This window comes from Osmerus mordax, chromosome 2, assembly GCF_038355195.1.
Source record: "Osmerus mordax isolate fOsmMor3 chromosome 2, fOsmMor3.pri, whole genome shotgun sequence".
Classification (NCBI taxonomy): Eukaryota; Metazoa; Chordata; class Actinopteri; order Osmeriformes; family Osmeridae; genus Osmerus; species Osmerus mordax.
In genome coordinates, this window is record NC_090051.1 from 19,699,862 (window position 1) to 19,720,331 (window position 20,470).

At 40.8% G+C, this 20,470-nt stretch overlaps 2 protein-coding genes across 2 annotated transcripts; both read right to left on the reverse strand.

Moving 5' to 3' along the window:
- Positions 1 to 734: 734 nt before the first annotated feature.
- On the reverse strand, positions 735 to 3,913 carry dct (dopachrome tautomerase). Its single transcript, XM_067253686.1, has 8 exons — positions 3,625 to 3,913; positions 3,100 to 3,399; positions 2,815 to 2,915; positions 2,267 to 2,433; positions 1,803 to 1,982; positions 1,400 to 1,535; positions 999 to 1,200; positions 735 to 910 (listed from the first exon to the last, which is right to left on the reverse strand). The coding sequence occupies exons 1-8, from the start codon at positions 3,911 to 3,913 to the stop codon at positions 735 to 737; spliced, it is 1,551 nt and encodes a 516-aa protein (XP_067109787.1).
- Positions 3,914 to 6,580: 2,667 nt separating this feature from the next.
- On the reverse strand, positions 6,581 to 9,041 carry LOC136960467 (L-dopachrome tautomerase-like). The gene is made up of 8 exons (XM_067254973.1): positions 8,756 to 9,041; positions 8,309 to 8,608; positions 8,134 to 8,234; positions 7,861 to 8,027; positions 7,569 to 7,748; positions 7,329 to 7,464; positions 6,928 to 7,129; positions 6,581 to 6,750 (listed from the first exon to the last, which is right to left on the reverse strand). The coding sequence occupies exons 1-8, from the start codon at positions 9,039 to 9,041 to the stop codon at positions 6,581 to 6,583; spliced, it is 1,542 nt and encodes a 513-aa protein (XP_067111074.1).
- Between the last annotated feature and the right edge of the window lie 11,429 nt (positions 9,042 to 20,470).

Here is a 20,470-nt window from a genome sequence, read left to right on the forward strand (position 1 = left end):
ACGCTTACATATCAGGGGAGTTAGCCAGTATTATAACCTTTAGCTCTTATCACGATCTCTGTTGGGCGTTGCAGCAATTTTGTTGGCTTGCTTGTTGCCTTTTGATAAGTCAGTATTATTGTTCACATTGTATGGATGTAGGGGAAATGATGTGCAAAGTCATGGAGAACAGTTTGCCCCTTTGTCAGTTTGTCCTTGAATAAGATTCTTTATTATGAACAATGGTCAGAGAGGATACTGTTTTTATGTTTTGTATCATTGCACTTTTAATGGTAATATTTTTGCAATAAAGTCTTGAAAATGGATGTTCATAAATCAGCAAAAGTAATGTAAAAATAAAGGTTTCCAAAACATTATTCATTAACATTTTGTAAAATCATATGTACAATGATCTAGCTGACATAAAAATCTTACAATTATGCCTTACAGTTTTTTATTGCAATTAAAAAGATTTGTTCAGTTTTTTTGTTACTCTTTCTTGCAAATAAACATTTGATAAAAGATGACAACAACTTTGTAATCTGATTACTTAATTTTAGTTTTACAAGCATTAAAATGTGGCAAATAATTACAGGACAAAATGATTCGCGCACAGAATTCTCCTTTTTCTATTTGGTTCACTTGTAGTGATAGTTGTAGTGGTAGCCTTAGCCTTTAAAAATAAAAAGGTTTGTGGAGGACTTAGGTGTGTATGAGTGCTGAAGAACAGTTCAATATTACAACCACTTTATTATCTAGGCTTCCTCGGTGTATCTTCTGTTTGTGAACTCTGCTTTAATCAGAGGTTCAAAGCCTCTTCTTCTTCTCCGTTGCAGGTTGAGCACCATGATGAAGAGGAGAAGCAGAAGGCCCAGGAACACACCACCCAGAGTGGACCCCAGCACAAACACTGTGGCTCCACCATCGCTGTCTGTGGCAACATTAAAGTACATCGATTGAGAGAATATTACTGGTAGAAATAGCTTTGGAAGATTTCTGTGCAGGCAAGATTTGCTCACCTTCCAGTGAAATGGCATAGGAGTAGCCCAGTTGTTCAGCCGCCACGTAGATCTCCTCATTGGTGATTGGAGGGAAGAAGGGCACCATGTTGAAATCTCTGTTGTGGCCAATAGGAGCCATCTCATCTGGGTAGGTGGAGTTTGTAGGAACAAACCTCTTCATCCACTCATCAAAGATGGCATCTGTGAATGCATGGAGCACCTACAAACACAACAAGATAATTTTATATTATTATGGACAGCAATAACAATATTATTTAGCACATTTCCATACACTCAAAATACTTTTTAGATGGTTATGGTGGATATACATTTCGGTAATTTAATCCAAAACCATGTTGGATAATGTATCACTTTCTTTGAAGGAACATGAACCCTGGGTCAGATCCTTCAATCCTCACCAGGAAGATGGGGTCATTGGCAGCAGAGTGGGCCAGACCACTGGTCCCATTGAGGAAGGAGTGGACCAGATTGTGCAGGTTGTCCACCGATGAGTCAAGCTCTCCATTTGGTTTGTCATAACCTTCAAGAGCATTCCTGTAAAACACCAATCAGTAATATTTAAATCATAGCATCACATTGCAGTTTAAAAAGTCTCACCATCCTCCATTTAGTCAGTGTTTAAGATTCAGCTATTATTTATGTTAGTAGTACTGCAAAATGTAAAAAAAAACATACAATTGTGAAACACCCATGGCGGTGTTCTTAAGATTAGATCTGTTATATACATTAGTCAATCTGGTCTAAAACTGACTAGTCATGGTAATGGAATAAATGTGATATATGTAAGCATGCGTAGAAGACCTGAAGCTGAATGAGGAGTTGGTGAAGTAGGGAGGGCTGTCAAAGTCCCTGAGGGAGAGGCAGCTCCTCACGTCATTCATGGTGGGCAGACTCATGTTGTTCCTCTCCACCACACCTCTCCTGATGGAGCCCTCGTTGGTCCCGTTACACAGAGTCACCAGTTGGTTATATTCGTCAAGACTAGAAGCAGAAGTTAATATTTTTACAACCTTGTTGTTAGCCCACTGTGGTGCCATGCAAAAAAAAAGAATTTAATTAAAATTAGATTAAATTATTATTATTATGTTACTATTGATACATGCAATGTATTAATAGTAAATAATAATTATTCAAACATGTACATACTGTATTCTGTATAAAAATAATAATAATAATAAATAATAATTAACAGAGAAAAGCAAGGCACATAAACATCAAAGATGACCCATGAAAAACCTTTGTGTGAATTCCCATGTGTGACAGACCTGTTACACACCACTCCCCAGTTGGAGAACCTGGACTGGTTGCTGATGAGGGAGGGGTTTTCTGGGTTCCGCCCCCCCAGGAGAGAGTCTGTGCAGACGTCACACTCACTCTGGCCTGTAGCAAAGTTCCAGTACGGCACAGCAAAGTTCTCGTTGCCTGTTAATCTCTGCAGACAAAAAAAAAATTCTTGTTGATTTTTATCACGCAATAAAGTGATCCTATAATTTCTAACTATAATTTATGTCTGATTTAATATACATCTATGACCAATGCCAGTTGTAAATAATCTCTAGTTTTTTACCATTACTGCTGTTATGAATGACTGATTCTTGATCACTTTGCAAACCCTAAAGTTGAGGATTATCATAGCTCAGTTTGGTTATTGAGCAACTGTATAACTGAAGCTAAACCTCTTAACAAACTTGCATACCAACAAGTGAAGCATTTTTCTTCAGATAGACATGTATTAAACACATGGGGGAAAAACATTATTATTGAGATTATCATACTTCCTTGTGTATTTGTCTGTTTATATAATATCTCTTACCTGCAGCTCTCTCTCCAGGCTGAGGAGGTGGTACCTGTGCCAGGTTATGAAGGCTGGGCCCTTGTGGGAGAAATCAATTGCTCTGAATGGACGGCCTGGACCTGCAAAGGAACCATATCCAGGTTTTGAGAATAAAGCTATTTTCAACATATCTAACAGCTATACAGATACACAGGTGGAATGATAAATCGAAAATGCAAAGAGATATGCCTATTGATTTACAGAATGCAAAAAACCTAGCATTATTCTAATTAGTTAGTGAGAACATAGTAGAGAGACGTTTACCAAGGAGGGTGTCCCTGACAGAGTAGTAGTGCTGCCAGACAAAGAAGTCGTAGATGGAGATGTTGGTGAACTGAGGCTCGGTTCCATTGGGTCCCAGGAGGCCCAGCCAGTGCTGCGTGGCGATGACATAGTCTGGCTGGGTGGTGGTCTTGGCCAGGTCCAACACATCCAGGAACTGCTGGAGCTCAGCTGGTGTCAGAGAGTGGATGTTCTTCCTCATCACTGGGGCTTTTCTCTGGTCGCAGTTTGGTCCTGTCCAGCCAAACTTACACTGGCCACAGTCAAAGCCAGCAAAGTTACCTGCACATGGAAAAGGAGAAGAGAACATCTAAACAATCGAAAAACATACAAAATAGAGTTAAACCGACAATGTGCTCAAATTTATGCTGAAACTTCCGGCAGTTGTGGCTCATGTCCAAGTCCTGGTCTACTTTTGGTCAGCCAGTATTACTTTTTTGTAGCTAAACACTCTAATCCAAAATCATAGATGAGGGTTTACAGACAACAGTTTACAGCATGACTCACCAGAGCATCTGCATGTCTGATTGAAGAACTTAGTCGGCCATCTCTCTCTATCATCCACATTTCTCAGTCGATAAGGTCCTCCCCAGGGTTTGCTGTCCACCCTGATGTTGGAGCAGTTTCCTCTCCCTGATAAACTTCCACACATGTCAGCGGGATCCGAGCCCAGAGACGGGCAGCACTGCTTGGACACGATCCCCTCCACCGTGCAGCACACTCTAGGAAACTGAGCCCCTGTAGGCTCGGGCCTGAAGACGAAACAAAGCAACACCACAACCAACGCTTTCATCATCTTTCCCACTTCTTTCTCTTCTCACTCCTTCCAATAAAATCAGTTTGCACACCAATTCACTGCGATGATGTCATCAATTAGTTCCTCCAGAATGGCATGGAATCTCACTGTGCTATGCTCCTCCGCTGTGTATTTAAGATTAGATACAGTGATAACTGTAACAGCTATGAATAAAAAGCCCTGTGAGCAAGTGTCTGAGTTCCACTCACTTTCATGGACATTAACAAACCTTCCAATTTATCTGCCGCCTCTTAGTACAGCCGGAAAGGATTAAGCCATTGGTCTCGTGGTAATCACCTGACAACACAGGACTGTGAGCTGGGCTAATACCAGAGAAATGCCTGGAGGGAAATGTGCTCTGGTGGTCAGCTTGTGTGTCTGAGAACAAATAAACTGACTTAACTCCATGTCATTTTTCAACAATTGCTCATTGACATCAGGATTTCTTACATTTTCACATAGTGATTGTGATATTCATACTGTGATGAGTGTTTAAAAATGTATGAAGTTTAATCTCAGTTCCATTGTTGACTACTTAGACTAATAAGTCTGCTTAACTGTAACCCATTGTAATCAATTACACAAAGTTACACAAAAGCACTGGTTCTACAATGATAGATTTGCTCACAAGACACAAGTTCACTCTTGTGACGTTAAGGAGCACAGACCACAACTTAATCATCCACTTCAGACTGTTGTACCTAGACAGTAATACTCTTCGAAATAATTTGCATGTTTGCCTAAGGAGGGCGTTCTAAACCAATAGCTAACACTGGGTGCTACAGGGGATTCCTCTCGTGTTCTACTTGAAGGAATCACAAATCTTTCAAAGCGACCAATGACCTTTTTGTTTCATGGCAACAAAGGCATATGATACATGCTGCACTGGTGTGCACACATCTCATGTCATGTGCTTTATCCTTGAGTGCGTAGAAGTCTTTCTCCTCCCCATTTAAAATTCCTTCCATGTGATGGCTGCTGATGCTGACGAGAGTCACATTGCAGATCACAGCACAAACTGTACTCTTATCAGTTGTAAAAAAATCTGTGTAGGCCTACCAGCCATTCGTAATAAGAGTTTCATTCTCAACCACTAAACCTAGTGAGAGCTGAGCTTAGTGAAACTTGTTGAGATCAGAGTATTTTGGCCTACTCTAGTCATACAAAGTTACAATGGTTTAGTACTGTACTGTATCCAAACAGAAATTAAAAGGTTTGTTGCATGGATTCATTGACATCAAATGTGTAATTCAGCTATTTTGAGAAATTCTTGAGACTGAGGCTTCTTCTCAGGAGTAAAACATCTACTTGTGTGACAACATGTTTTATGCGGCTGGTTCTCTGGGGTTCATTGCACCTGACAGGATTACAGCGGACATTCCAGGAGGACATCCAATGGAATGTGTCTGAAGGAATCACTGTTAAAGTGTCAAGATACAAACCCATCAGCTCGCAGCACCACACTTTTGGATAAACGTATGGGCGTAAGTTTCATTAGACATGGAAGGGACATGTGGGACACCCTTTTCAGTAAGAAAGTCCTATTTAAACGGCTGTATCTTCAGTTATTTTAAAAACATTTGAAAACAAACCTATGCCCCTGTGTAAACGATTCCAGGAGCTGAAACATGAAGACAGTAAAGTAAGACAGTATCATGATAAATTTGTACATAGAATAAAATAAATTAACAGTTTAATGAAGCTGTGCATTATCCCCATCAATGATTGGTAACACAATTAGTCACAGTGGGGCCAATTTTCTTTCTTGCCCCATCATGATTTTTCTAAATAAACAAGCCCTTGCCCAAAGATGAAAATCAAATGTAGATGCCAGTCAACTAGTCTCCAAACATTCTTGTTTTCACCAAGAAGGTAATTGAAATGATTTATTCCCTACAAAATCTATTCATAATGTATCCTTTAAAAATATACAACTTCAAACACCAACTCTCTAAATTATGACCGCACCTGAATAATTTATTATAGAAGCACTAATTCCATTTGTTTCACAGGGGACAGTAGAGTAGCACTTTATTAATCCCAGAAAGTAAGATTGCACTGTTTCAACAGAAGAGGAATCAACAAAAAACTAAATGTACAGAGTTTTGAATTTCATAGTGCTTCAAGGAGCTACTCAAACCGGAAAACGTAATAAAGCGGCCTCACAAATTCAAGGTATTTGATACATTTGCATAAGTGACAACATTTTCTTTTTACGTTTTGATGGAGACAAAAAACACCTTAAATGTAACTTCAGTAAATTATAGGTTGTGAACTGTCTATGCTATTTCAATCTGTAAATTAAAAATGCCACTGAGCTGACAACACACTTCCCAACAATTAATTTTAATGTTGCCATGACAATGATCCCCCCCCTCAACTTACCGAGTGTGAAACTTTGTGGCCTCTAACGCAAAACACCCCCTGAGATCCAGAGATGGCATGACAAATATCAAATGACAGGACGATGTAGACTTTGAAACCGCTTTTGAAGAGCACCAGAAAGATAGAAATTGTAACAATGTTAAAATACTAATCATGTCTGTCAAATTTGAACCATTTTGTTGCTTGCACACCATTGCGTATTTCAGAGAGAAAAGAACGGATTAGTGTAATTGTATTTAAATATATCAGAAATACAGTGGCTCCAATAAAAATTATTGATTATTAAGAGGATTCTGTGTACATTCTGTTGGAGTAGTTAAGAAGTGGTTCAAAGCCACTTCTCCTTCGTGCCTGTAAATAAAGCAGGAACACCACAAGGAGAACCAACAAACCTATAAAAACTCCTCCCAATGTAGATCCCAAAACAAGCACATCAAAACCGTTGTCTGTTTCTGAAAGAAAAATGCATAAAAGTTGTTTAGCAATAAATTCCTGTACGTCGTACAAAAGCAGTGAACAACCCAGAAAAGGCTTATTCATATTGGAAGCTTTGATTAGGGAAAATAAATACAGTAGGTCACTCGTGTTACCTGAAAATGAATACAAGTATTTGTATTTCAAAAACTAACCTTCCAGTGCAATGGCATAGGAGTAGCCCAGTTGTTCAGCCGCCACATAGATCTCCTCATTGGTGATTGGAGGGAAGAAGGGCACCATGTTGAAATCTCTGTTGTGGCCAATAGGAGCCATCTCATCTGGGTAGGTGGAGTTTGTAGGAACAAACCTCTTCATCCACTCATCAAAGATGGCATCCGTGAATGCATGGAGCACCTACAAACACAACAAGACGATTTTATATTATTATGGACAGCAATAACAATATTATTTAGCACATTTCCATACATTTAAAATACTTTTTAGATGGTTATGGTGGATATACATTTCGGTCATATCATCCAAAATTATATTGGATCATTTATCACTTTCTTTGAAGGAACATGAACCCTGGGTCAGATCCTTCAATCCTCACCAGGAAGATGGGGTCATTGGCAGCAGAGTGGGCCAGACCACTGGTCCCATTGAGGAAGGAGTGGACCAGATTGTGCAGGTTGTCCACCGATGAGGCAAGCTCTCCATTTGGTTTGTCATAACCTTCAAGAGCATTCCTGTGAGAAACAGACTCAATTGTTGCCAGGGAAGATATTTTTGTTTATTTGTTTTTCTAACCTAGAAAATCAAAGAGATTTGAGAATTCACAACACAACACCACCTGAAGCTGAATGAGGAGTTGGTGAAGTAGGGAGGGCTGTCAAAGTCCCTGAGGGAGAGGCAGCTCCTCACGTCATTCATGGTGGGCAGACTCATGTTGTTCCTCTCCACCACACCTCTCCTGATGGAGCCCTCGTTGGTCCCGTTACACAGAGTCACCAGTTGGTTATATTCGTCTGGACTGGGGAAGAGCAAACACACTCTCATCAAACCCCATAATGTTGGTAAACACACACATACCATTTTTCTGGATGTTTTTTTAATGGCCAGGATGCATTACTGTAGCCACAGACCTGTTACAAACCACACCCCAGTTGGAGAACCTGGACTGGTTGCTGATGAGGGAGGGGTTTTCTGGGTTCCGCCCCCCCAGGAGAGAGTCTGTGCAGACGTCACACTCACTCTGGCCTGTAGCAAAGTTCCAGTACGGCACAGCAAAGTTCTCGTTGCCTGTTAAACGCTGCAGAGAAAAAAAGTTGTTTTGAAGGAAAAAAATAAATAAAGTCTTGTTGATTTTTATCACGCAATAAGTGATCCTATAATTTCTAAGTGAAAAACTAAAGGACCTGCAGCTCTCTCTCCAGGCTGAGGAGGTGGTATCTGTGCCAGGTTATGAAGGCTGGGCCCTTATGGGAGAAATCAATGGCCTTGTATGGACGTCCAGGTGCTAGGGCAGATGAGAAACTGTCAAAATTCCTGCTACACATGTATTGTTGTTGTGTAGGAATACATCACATTTACCAAGGAGGGTGTCCCTGACAGAGTAGTAGTGCTGCCAGACAAAGAAGTCGTAGATGGAGATGTTGGTGAACTGAGGCTCGGTTCCATTGGGTCCCAGGAGGCCCAGCCAGTGCTGCGTGGCGATGACATAGTCTGGCTGGGTGGTGGTCTTGGCCAGGTCCAACACATCCAGGAACTGCTGGAGCTCAGCTGGTGTCAGAGAGTGGATGTTCTTCCTCATCACTGGGGCTTTTCTCTGGTCGCAGTTTGGTCCTGTCCAGCCAAACTTACACTGGCCACAGTCAATGCCAGCAAAATTACCTGCACATTGGAAGGTATAGACTTTGAATATTGGGGTATTCCAAACAGTGCAATGTACAATACTCTTAGTAGTATAATATCATGGTACACACAGTGTTAACTCCTGCAGAAGCACTAGCATCATAATCTACCATTGCAACTGCTTACCTGAGCACCTGCAAGTTTGATTGAAAAACTTAGTCGGCCATCTCTCTCGGTCATCTCTGTCTCTCAGTCGATAAGGTCCTCCCCAGGGTTTACTGTCCACCCTGATGTTGGAGCAGTTTCCTCTCCCTGATAAACTTCCACACACGTCAGCAGGATCCGAGCCCTGAGACGGGCAGCACTGCTTGGACACGATCCCCTCCACCGTGCAGCACACTCTAGGAAACTGAGCCCCTGTAGGCTCGGGCCTGAAGACGAAACAAAGCAATCCCACAACCAACGCTTTCATCTTCCTCAAGCTCTGTGTTTTCTGTCTTCTTCTTGAAAATCAACTTGTGCATCAATTCCGCTAAATTAGGTGGTTGATTAGTTTAAATTAAATGGTCAAGTCTGATCTCAAAATGAACCACCAAATGATGTGGCATCTCTGCGCCGGGTTTTTAAGCTTACAGATGACAATGTTGTTAGTTAAAAGGTTTGCCCTTCAGTACAAGATCTCGTGGGATGGCATCATCCTTAAACAATTTGCCCTGCAGACAAATAATTATGTCCAATGTTTTTTGGGGGGTTTTTTTCGAAGCTGGGAAGACCTTTGCAGTGGCTCTTAGTTCCTTTGTCACTGAGCTGGAACAGCAACTTTTCTTGTCCAGTCTATGGTGGACAGTACTGTAGCTTACATTGTATCGTATATCTACCTTTGTTGGAAACACTATGGCACTGGACACAGTTGGCACACTATGAAGACCAAGACACACACTATTCAATACGGTGGTGATAGTCACACTGTTAGCTCCTGATCAGCCCCTGAGGATGTGTTTGGAATCATGTGTTCAGCTGTGCAGAGTCCTCTCCTGCGTTCTGTTCACGGGGGCATGCCACTATCAGGGAGTCAGGTGGCTGAGCGGTGAGGGAATCAGGCTAGTAATCCGAAGGTTGCCGGTTCGATTCCCGGTCATGCAAACTGATGTTGTGTCCTTGGGCAAGGCACTTCACCCTACTTGCCTCGGGGGAATGTCCCTGTACTTACTGTAAGTCGCTCTGGATAAGAGCGTCTGCTAAATGACTAAATGTAAATCTCATCGTACATGGATTTTTCAGACATTTAGTATGTTTGCATTTCCGTTTGAAATAATCATGCAAACACATTTGAGGTGATTTGCTGTTTATTTATGCTCAACAACAAGGAATCATGCGTATATATATAACAGTTAGCTGACATACTGCGATTAAACCACAAGATGGTGATAATCCTCCATGTAAAATGTTGACAGTTTCAAAGAAGCAATTGTAGGGAGTTGATGAGGATTGTACTTTCTGGTGTAACTCTTTATGTAGATTTTTACATAATGTCACTTATCTCCAAAACCTTTTTGGGGTAAATAGGCTTTTAAAAGGGAACCAACAATACACCAAACAAAATGAATTAAAACAGGAGAAACACTTATATTGGGCACAATGAAGTGTATAACTTTACAAATATGAATAATGATCAATGTGCATTAATAATGCTAATTGTTAGTATTGTTATGAAACAATAGTAAATAAATAAAAAAAATCCTCCTATTTATAAATCACTAAGAAAAACTTCTAAAGATGCAATTCTCTGTTCAATATTTCCCAACCCATGGAACTTGGTAATGCATTTAGAAGTTCCATTTGCTTCACCTACCCCCCATTATCATGTAAATAATTTTGGTATTACGCTTTTATTTTGCACTGAGTGGTTGAACATTGTATGTGAACAATTTGAGTGCTGTTGATTTTTGAGCTGCTAATTGCACCAGCGTGCAATATCCAAGGAGTGTTGTCCCTTTTTGTCCGGAAGACAATGTTACCCTGTGGTGTCGAGAGACCTCTACGTCACCCATGGAAGTGTCATTGTTTTAACATGGAAACTTCCAAACAGAAGGCCAGCTTCGCGTGAAGAGAGAGAGTGCTCAGCCCTTTGAAGTGGTGAAAAAACGAAAACTCTCCTTTTAATACCATTTCAAAGAGATATCACAGGAGAGGACGCTTCGCTTGTGAAATGATCTGAAATGATCTGCTTATTACCATGCTGATGGAGAGATGCTTACATTCTGCTAATGGCTATGTGAATATTCCACTTAGTGTGTTGTGCCCTGCACACATTTAGAGGAATATAATGTGTCGGTTGGAAGACAGAGTGCCTTTTCAAATTGTAATCGAGAGCACTTCAGTTTTATTCACTGTGAACAGAGCTCAGTAGGCGACGACTGGAGGGACTGATAGGAGACGAGACTCTCACCTCATTGAATCCAGAATTCTAGACTACCTCACACTTATGTGGCACCTTACAATGAGAAATTGAAAACAGCTACTCATTTCTCCTGCAACTAACTCACAGTGATGGTAACACTCGTGTTTAAAGGTAACTGTCTAAGAAATGAATGCAGTGAATGTGTCTGGTCTTAAGCCGCCAAAGGAAGAATATGGCCTTGCTTCAGATACAATATCTTTTATTAACTGAAAGGAAGCTTTGAATACAACTTTCATCAGCGGTATACAGTATAACCTGTCTACCTCAGGCAGAGGTAACGTTTATTACTCAACATGATCTGCCATCTTGAAGGTTAAAATCATGAGATCAGCAGAGCTCTGACAATAATATACTTGTAATGTCTCCATCCATCACCTGAACATTGTAACTTGACTTTATCTGAAACATATTTGTGATCCCCATGACAAGATCGATTGACAGCACAGGGCTATATTGCTGCTTCTCTATATGCCATGTAAGACTTACAGAGAGAAAGAAAGAAAGAAAGAAAGAGAGAAATAGTTGGAGAAAGACTTAACTGAAATGCAGTAGTTCTGAACAGCATGAGGGGGCAGTGTTGTTCACTGACAGGCCCTCGGAGATGATTGACCATCCCTCCTGAGTTGCCTTCATGATGCTCTGCCAAATATGCCATGAAATAGTCTAGGTATGGACATCTTTGTACTTTGACAGTCACCATTTCAAATTTCAACCATGCCAGGCAATAGCTTACAGTATACGTTGGGCTGGGTGGTGTGTACAAACATAGATTGAGTGGCCCAGTATCCCGACTTAATCCTCTTTAAGGCTTCTAGCCACCTTCAAACTCATATCTAGGGGCAACGTATAGTTCACGATGTACCCTACTTCTCCTGCAAACAGTTCTAATTAGCAACTGGAAAATAAGATTAATAGTTAGTGCTAAGCAATACGCTTTAGGTCAATTATTCTGAAGGTTCCTGCGATGTTATCATGACGTTGTAAAGCAAAATTCAAGGACAAGTAGCGTAAAAAAATCCTAGTTTGATATGTTTCCATGAAGGGTCAACAAGCGTTCAAATTGATGGAGATGATATCTGTTTCCATCAGTATGAGGTGTACGTTATAGGGAAACCTCTAACGCTCATTACATGCTGTTAAATGAATTTATCCTCATTACTAATCTGTCCCTTGTACCATTAGAGATGGAAATTAGAACTACAAACAGGACCGTGGGCACTTTTTAATCAGAATACATTAAAGTTCCATTTGTAACAATGTGTGTTTTAGCTAGTTTGTCTCCAGAACCCTGTCAAAAGCCAAACACATGATCCTCTTACAGTGAGAATCTGGCCTGTGTTCCCATGGCCTGGGCATGGGAGCTGTCAAGCATCTGACAAGCATTGTTAAACAATTATAGGAGGGAATGTGGTATATTGTTCTTTAACTGGCTCCTCAAAACAAAACTAGCAGCTAACAAAATACTGTTTATTTTGCTGTGCCCCAATCAGAACATTGGCTAGACCCTTCAGTGAGCCTTTCTTTACCGAGTCCCGCCCACCTCTCTGGCAGCTTACCGATTTACATTTGAGCATAATGCAGGCATTAGAGGAGGCACAAGGCAGGCCTGATAAGTTACAAAGTGCTCCAGGGGTAAACCTCGTAAGAGAGGGTTTGGAGTTATTTACAGCCTTCAAATCCTTCAAACATTCATGTCTGGAGGATGAGATTGGTTTTGCTGTTGGTGCCTTGCTCACAAAGCAAACACAATGCTTGTGTAGGGTGTTTAACCGTAAATGACCAGATGACATCAATTTTAATAGACTGATCCCATCACATGCTTTGGACTTGTGTGTATGATACTGCTTAGGACATAAGAGCCCTGTCAAAGAAGGATCCATGCTGAAAAACATCCCAGAGACACAAGGGTTGGCTCTGTAGAAGAGGAACACAAGGAGACTAAAAATGATTTTTAAATGCAATTTAATTTTCAATGAAGCACTACTTAAGTTGTATAGGTTTTTCCCAACAAAGATATGTTTTATTTGTGCATTTCGCATAATAATAATGCTCAGAAAATGCAAAAGCTTCACAAAGGAGGTGAAAAGCAATGGATTTCCTTCTTATCAGAATTGCTTTCTGTACAGTTGTTCCATTTGAAATGCATTTAATTGCAAATAGAAAAGAAGAGAGAGAAAGCCAACAATGCGCGCGGCTGAAGCGGTTTCTCATCTGCAGCGAGTGAAAGTATTCAAATCTAAGCGGGCAGACAATGAGGGAGGAATCGTGCTCTGAATAGTCTCTCTCCCTCTCTCCCTTTGACTCTTAGACCAATCCAAGGTCTTTTCCTTTCCTGCTCTGAGGGGCGGGCTCTCAACTCTACACCAACTTCCTTACCACTGTGGAACAAAATCAGTTGGATCGTACAGCAAGAGCTGACATGTAGGCATTATTCATTGTGTTGCTTTACCAGACTTGAGTGTGAATTTAGATCTTATACAGCTCTTGACAATGTATTCCGAGACACTATTCAGGGCTAAGGCCCTGTTATGCTGTGGCGTTCTGGCTGCTTGCTTCACTAGGTGGCCTGACAGGGATGCCTCACCATGCTTCTGCCAAGCTTTACCAATCTGTTTTTTCGCAAAGCCCCAGAAAAAGGCCTCACCCAGACTACCTCTCCCTTCTCTTTCACTGCTCAGAGGGAGGAGTGCTGGGGGATCACAGGCTACAGACTGGTTGGTGCACGGACCTTTGAGGGGCAAGCCTGGGGGACAACACCCACCCTATCTGTCGACAGTCTCATTGGAGCAGGAGGGGGAATTCGAAAGAAGAAAGTGCACCCATCAAACTTTCCAGTGCAGCTAGGAATTCTATTTTTTCCCAACAAAGATTTATACATATTTATACAAGCCCAAATGCTGATAGGAAAGTGGCTGAAAAAAAATCTTGGAATTGCAGAGGTAAACTATATGTAAATGCCATAAAGTAATAGACTTGTAGTGCAAATCACACCATTTTATCTTTAATTTTGCTTTCGTACCCCCCTCCCCCCACACACCCCCCCCTCCCAACCTCTTTCCTCTGGCTTAAAGGTGCATCAGAGATATGCATTTAAGCATATTCAGAACACGGGGCGTGAAATTAAATGTGTGGCAGAGTGAGAAAAATATACAGACGCTGGAGATGCCTTAAAAATAGTCATTTATGCAGATGGAGAGGAGTGAAATCATTTGCAATGGGATGACCCTCTCTCCAAGCATTTCTCCCCTCACTGTTCTTCCCTAATCTTACACTGTATCTTCCTTTTTCATTGAACTTGCCAGTTTGCTGCTAAGCAGCCTTGTAGATAAGGCAAAGTGCTAAAGGAAGACTACAGAAGGAGCTCAGTGGGGCCGTTTCTATTGCACTTTCACCCAAGGCAATGGGCAGAATTTAACGGATTCCTTCCAACATATGTTTTTGCCAGATAAGTAAACAGTGTGTGTCGGAAATGAAAAAAAAAGCATTTGCAATTTAATGACATTACAGCTCCCAGCTTAGCCCGCCGCGCTGCGAGGCGAGGAGCAGAGAAAGGGGAAAGCGGAAGAATGGAACCGGGTGTCATCAATGTTTTTTTTTTCTCTTTTCCCTTGCAAGAAGCAGCACTGAATTCTTCTTATTCTTTTCATAGCCCTTCACTTCTCCATCCATTCCTGCTATTTTCTCCCCTCGCCCATAGTTTCCTCTCCTTTGTCAGGATGAAATTATCTATTATTTTATTCAGAAGTCTTGATATTTTTCCCTGCCACAGGAACTTCTTCAACATCAGATTCCCTGGGCTAGTGAAGATCGAGCCTGTCTTTTTCTTTGCTTCTCCTCACCCACCCTCTTTATCTTTCTTTGTCTGGCTCATCAAAACACATTAGACAGCTTGGTACAATAAGACAGTGTCTCCATGTTGTCAGGACATTCAGACTTAATACCAGGACACAAAAAAAGAAAAATGTCAGAGGGAAAAAATCAACCCAGCCTCTACATTTCAGAGGAGGTAAAAGATCTATCCACCCCTGTGGAACTCAGTGATTTTACCCTTTTCTTCCTGCCGGCTGTCAGGCAGCAGCCTTATTATAGAAGGCTAATTGTGCAGGAAAGCAGATTATGAGAGTGGTGGGGTGTACTCCTTGACCATGTGCTAATGTGATGACAAGTTTGGGGACCCTCTAAGCGAAAGGCGTTGCATGCCAGGGCAAGTTTTGGCACTGGCTATAATCTGCCTTTGGTATTAACTCAGCAAACCGGTTTGTTTGAGTACGGATCAATCGCTCGCTCATTATTTTTACAAGAAAGCTTTATATTCAAGACGCTTTCCTGGTGTTGATCTCTCATTAACCATGCTATGTAAATGCACTGGCAATCCCTGTGTAAGGGATACGATGTTTGCCCGGGGCCCAGGCTTGCAGAAGCACGTTAAGAAGGAGAAGGGGCAGGAAATTTGGGTCAGTCGCCTTCGCCAAAACTTGAATTTCTGATTTTCCTTAAAGCCGCCTATTCTCTTATAATGTGTTTTCAGTTTGGTGATGTTATGTTTTAAATGTCAGCCCTAGAGCTGTCCAGCAATTTAGGAGACAGCAAAAAAATGTCTGCCTCAGAATCTGATCCAATTGTTCATGATACTTCTGTAATCTCTCCTGGCTGCAGTGCGAAACACCCTCCATTGGTTCCCTGGCTGCTGCTGTCCTGGCTATAGGTTCCACATGTGTTGTGTTCCAAGGGGTTGGAGGGGAGCAGGGATGTTAAGGATAGAGGAGGGGGATGTCGATATGGGATTATAACAGACAATAATGTATCTTTAAATGAAAGGGTCATCTTGATAAAATAATAGAAAATCAACATCTGATTTGACTACATTTACATTTAGTCATTTAGCAGACGCTCTTATCCAGAGCGACTTTCAGTAAGTACAGGGACATTCCCCCGAGGCAAGTAGGGTGAAGCGCCTTGCCCAAGGACACAACGTAATTTTGCACGGCCAGGAATTGAACCTGCAACTTTCTGATTAATAGCCCGATTCCCTAACCGCTCAGCCATGTGACCCCCTGAGCGTTCAAGTTGCAAAGCAACCAGTATGAGGCCTGTAGTCTGTATCTACAAGAAATAACCAAGCCGTCAAGAAGCATTGTACATCAAATTAGAGGGAAAATATTTGAACATGTTTACTTGGTGTTATCAAGCTCACAAAAAAACATCTTTCGGAGACATCCAACAATGAGGAATATTATTATATCTGATGTTGTATGTTTGCAGATCAAGATATGTGTGGTAGGAGAGATTGTTGAGAAGTCTTCAGTGTCTGGTGAGATGCACTCTGGCATGGTGAATGATGCAACAGGAAAATTATCTAGACAGCCCAAGTCATGGGCTCTGCATTTCTTTAGCGCCCTACATACATAAATCTATGTCTCATTATTGCTCTATGTCAGCTACATGTATTTTTACACCTGTCTGCAACAATATTGTTTGATAAAGTTTGGAGGTGTTTCAACTCATTCAAGTATGCCCTGTCGTGTTACGAGAGTTCCATTGGTTCAAATGTAAGAAAAAGTTACAGTGAACTGAAGGCTCTAACATTGGAAATATTAAAGACAGTCTTCTACATGACCCATTTCTGATAATACCACAAGTCAATGTTGTGTAAGTGTTTAAGGAAATCAATTTATGTGTAAGAAAATGCCTGTCCTACATTAAACAACACAAAATTAGACCTACGGTTTACGATCCATGAAGATGTGTAAGTTCTCCCTTTTTTTGTACGGTTACACTTTCCTTGTTAAAAACTTTAAGAAGAATAAGACATGTAACTCAGAAAAGATGAAGACTGCTCTAAGTATTATTCAAACTATTTGACTCTGTGGGGCCTCTGTGTGACTCAAAAGAATGGAAGGTTGGAAGGGAGTCCATGTCATGTCTGGCCTTGTGATGCTTTTGTAAGTCAACACAAAAATGGGAGAACGTGTCTTTGATTGCTTCCTTTGTAACACGTTCTTTACAGCACTCTCTCCCCCTTTCTCCCTCTTTGTTCCATGCTCTGTTCTTCAAACTTACAAGCAAGACCCATACAAATGCTGTTTTGAAAGGGTAAGGTTCGAGAGTCACTACCTTTCTATAGCCATTCTTGGAAAATTACAACAGTTTGTTGTATGAATTGACCATATAGTTACAGTGGTTGTGGGAAAGAAATAGACCATTAATAATAGATTTGTTCTGAAGACCTTGACATTATTTCACAATTAAGGCATGGAGTCATGCTCTTAATCAGGAAACCAAATGGAATGTTCCATGGGTGAGCCATGTTTTAAGATGAAACATGTCTCATGAGAGTGTTTAAGTCACATGTTCTGCTGAATATAACCAGACTATCAAATGAGTTGTGCTTTTGTTATCATACATACAACATTGAGGAAGCATGTGGGGAAACCAATAGAGGTCCTGAACCGTATGGGCAGTTATGCCTTCAGCATCATTTCCAAATGATGAGAATATCACAGCTGTAAACAGGAGAAATATATTGCCATTGTACATAGGTAACTACCATTATTGAGTCAACATTTTTACCACTGCAATCCAAGGAATTACCGATATGAACAACATTGCCAGCCATGGAGATACTTGGATTTGATTCACCTCTCCTTAAATGACTGCCACCCTTGCAGAGAGGAGTTATACTGGGGTGACTAGCTCCCTCTGCAAATGGAGCCCAAGCCAAAGGTTCTCAGCCACCAGAGTGGGGGCTGAGCACCCAAACATTTCAGGACATGGAGATTAGCTATGGAACAACATATCATTTGGCAATGATCTATTTTGCCACTGTTGTTAATTACAGCAAGTATGCAGAATTTGTGTGCAAAACCATGATACCACAATGAAGGGAGTGAATCCCAGCCGGAGATTTGCATGCCATAATCCTGTTGAAATGTGAATAAATAAAGACTAGGAATTAATGTGGGCAAGATTTCATTTTTAATAAGTGCTTGGAGAAACGAAGAGGAGTGAAAAAAAGAAGACTATTACATCTCACTTACTTCAAGTGGAGTTGTGAGTGTGCAGGAAGGAATCATTCCTTCTCATTAAAGGTGCAATCTCGAGCCCCCCAGATCTCCAATGTAATAACCAGAGAAAATAATCTGTTTTATTGATAGGCACATGTAGCAGAGAATATGCCAACTGCCAGGTACTTATCTTTTTGCCTGTGTCCTGTGTTATAGAAGGATATAATTCTTTGTGACTGCTCCTGAGGGCTTCAGCTCTTCAACTTCATTATTTCTACTTCCGATAGATATGTTTTGCCCTAAAAACCTGAGAATTTAATACGAGAGCTGACAATCTCTGCCAGCGGTCATTTGGAAATGGAACAAAAAATGTCATGTCAGTTGACAGAATATTTTCTTAAAGCCACACACCTTCCATCTTATTTAAATTTATTGATGGATTCACAAAGTAATCCTGTGCCAGTTTACTGATGGGAAAAAGGGATGCTTGCAGAGCATATTGAGCAGTCTTTGAGTATGAGTTAAGCCTCTCAACAGAGAAGGATTGATTTTGGTCAGTTGTCATCATTGTTGACACTGTTCCTGCTTATATTGTAAACATATTTGACATTATTTATTTTTTTAATAAAATATTTCAGTCATAACATAATAAGAGTAGAACTGGAATGTGTTCCAAATTCTTCAGTAAAAATCACATAAAGCACTATTAAAAATTTGTAACAAATTCCTTCCTAATGCTGGTAAACCATGCCAGGAATCATAACACACTGCTCATGTGAGTTTTGTTAATCATCCACAACCTGACAACACTCTTTGTCCAGGAAATACATCTTCACAAAACCAAACCTTGTTTATACAACAGTTGATAAAAATCATCCCATTCCTCCAACACGGATGCCAGTCATAAGTACTGATGACCTCAAAAGAAAACATTAGAGTTGACAAAAGCTGTGCTGTCTCCATCAGAGGAGGTCAGTGTAGTTATGTGTTTCAGACAGCAGTGGGAGCTTTAGTGTCAGACAGCCTGTTGACAGCAGAAGAGGTTTCTGCTCTTTATAAACTGGAGCTGCATGCATCACCTACTGCATCTTGACTGCATGCTAATGTAAAAAATGCAAGTACACCACAAAAACTTCATCTCAATGTAGAAAACAGGCCCAAAAGAAAACTATGAACCTGTTGTATCTCATCTGTATTTACGGAATCTGTGAAGCTGAACATTATTGTAACAGTGCTTTGCAATTATTGGAATAATACATACTATATACAATCATATTAATACTATAGTGTTTTACAATAATTCCATTAATAAAGTTACCATAAGTCACATGGAACCAGTATACTGGTGGAGACCTATGGACGGTTTATCAGATATGACACAACAGAGTACTGGCCACTTAGAGAGAAAGACAGCTTTATCTTCACCAGTCATAATTGATGTCCTTCCGTGCAAAGATCAGAAGTAAACCCCAGCTATCTCCATCAAGACATCTTTTGTTATTGCTTAACTTCACTGGATGAGTTATTTGCCCTGGGCTAATAAACGATGAGTAATTTGATGACCACACAAAGACAGACAGAATATTCCCTGTGTAGCTGTGTATGGATATGAACAACAAAGTTGATCACAGATATAATTTGCCAGAGAATCTAATGCAGGATGTGCCACAAATAACAACCAGAATAAAGTGCACCATACAACTATTTATAAAAGACGTGCGTCAAATAAAATGAGCAATCAGCCACCTGTTCAGGGCAGCCGAAAAAGCCTCACGACAGTGATGGATTAGTAGAGGAGATCCGTGAACAAGTGACTAATGCCACTAGGAATGTTGTATTGGTTTTGCTTGGTTTCGTTGATTGGTTAGTGTGGTTGTGTTTGTAAGTCTGGCATGTGTACTGCTCTTTGTCAGCAGAGAATGGGTGCCCCATGCCCACTTTGGATGTAAATTGTGAGGCTAAATTGTGAGCCTTAAAGTTTAGAGAAGCTCTGAAGTAAAGCTGAACATACAAGCCAACAGCAGGCGCAGTATTGGCAAGTAGTTCTAAAGTGAGGAGGTGCACTGCCATTGAGATGACTCTTAGTATATAAAATAGAGGAACATCACTATTAGGAGCAAATGTGTTTTATTGTCAGTGGGTACTCCTTAAGGATGGTCTTTTTGAATGTCTTGTTTGGATGTAAAAGGTAAGAACAGGGTTGTAATGGAAAAGGAGCTGTTTAGTGGCCTTCATAAGACAACAACTACATAGGTAGAATGCTGAAAGATCGAATCATCAAACAAATAACAGGAAACGTCAGCGAGGATGTCCACAAGCTTTAAGATATGTATTTATGCAGTGTCACTCCTTTTGTACTTAAGATATTTAATATAACAACACAACACCAACGAGTAATCCTCATCGACATTTGAAGACCGCAGACCCCACGACAGC

Excerpts from the sequence above, each read along its gene's own strand:
- dct (XM_067253686.1), bottom strand. The coding sequence starts at position 3,913 with ATGATGAAAGCGTTGGTTGTGGTGTTGCTTTGTTTCGTCTTCAGGCCC. Across the intron at positions 2,916-3,099 it reads TGTCAGGGACACCCTCCTTG|GTCCAGGCCGTCCATTCAGA; the intron begins GTAAACGTCTCT and ends GTTCCTTTGCAG. Across the intron at positions 1,536-1,802 it reads AACTCCTCATTCAGCTTCAG|GAATGCTCTTGAAGGTTATG; the intron begins GTCTTCTACGCA and ends GGTGTTTTACAG.
- LOC136960467 (XM_067254973.1), bottom strand. The coding sequence starts at position 9,041 with ATGAAAGCGTTGGTTGTGGGATTGCTTTGTTTCGTCTTCAGGCCCGAG. Across the intron at positions 7,130-7,328 it reads CCAATGACCCCATCTTCCTG|GTGCTCCATGCATTCACGGA; the intron begins GTGAGGATTGAA and ends TTGTGTTTGTAG. Across the intron at positions 6,751-6,927 it reads CTATGCCATTGCACTGGAAG|AAACAGACAACGGTTTTGAT; the intron begins GTTAGTTTTTGA and ends TTTTTCTTTCAG.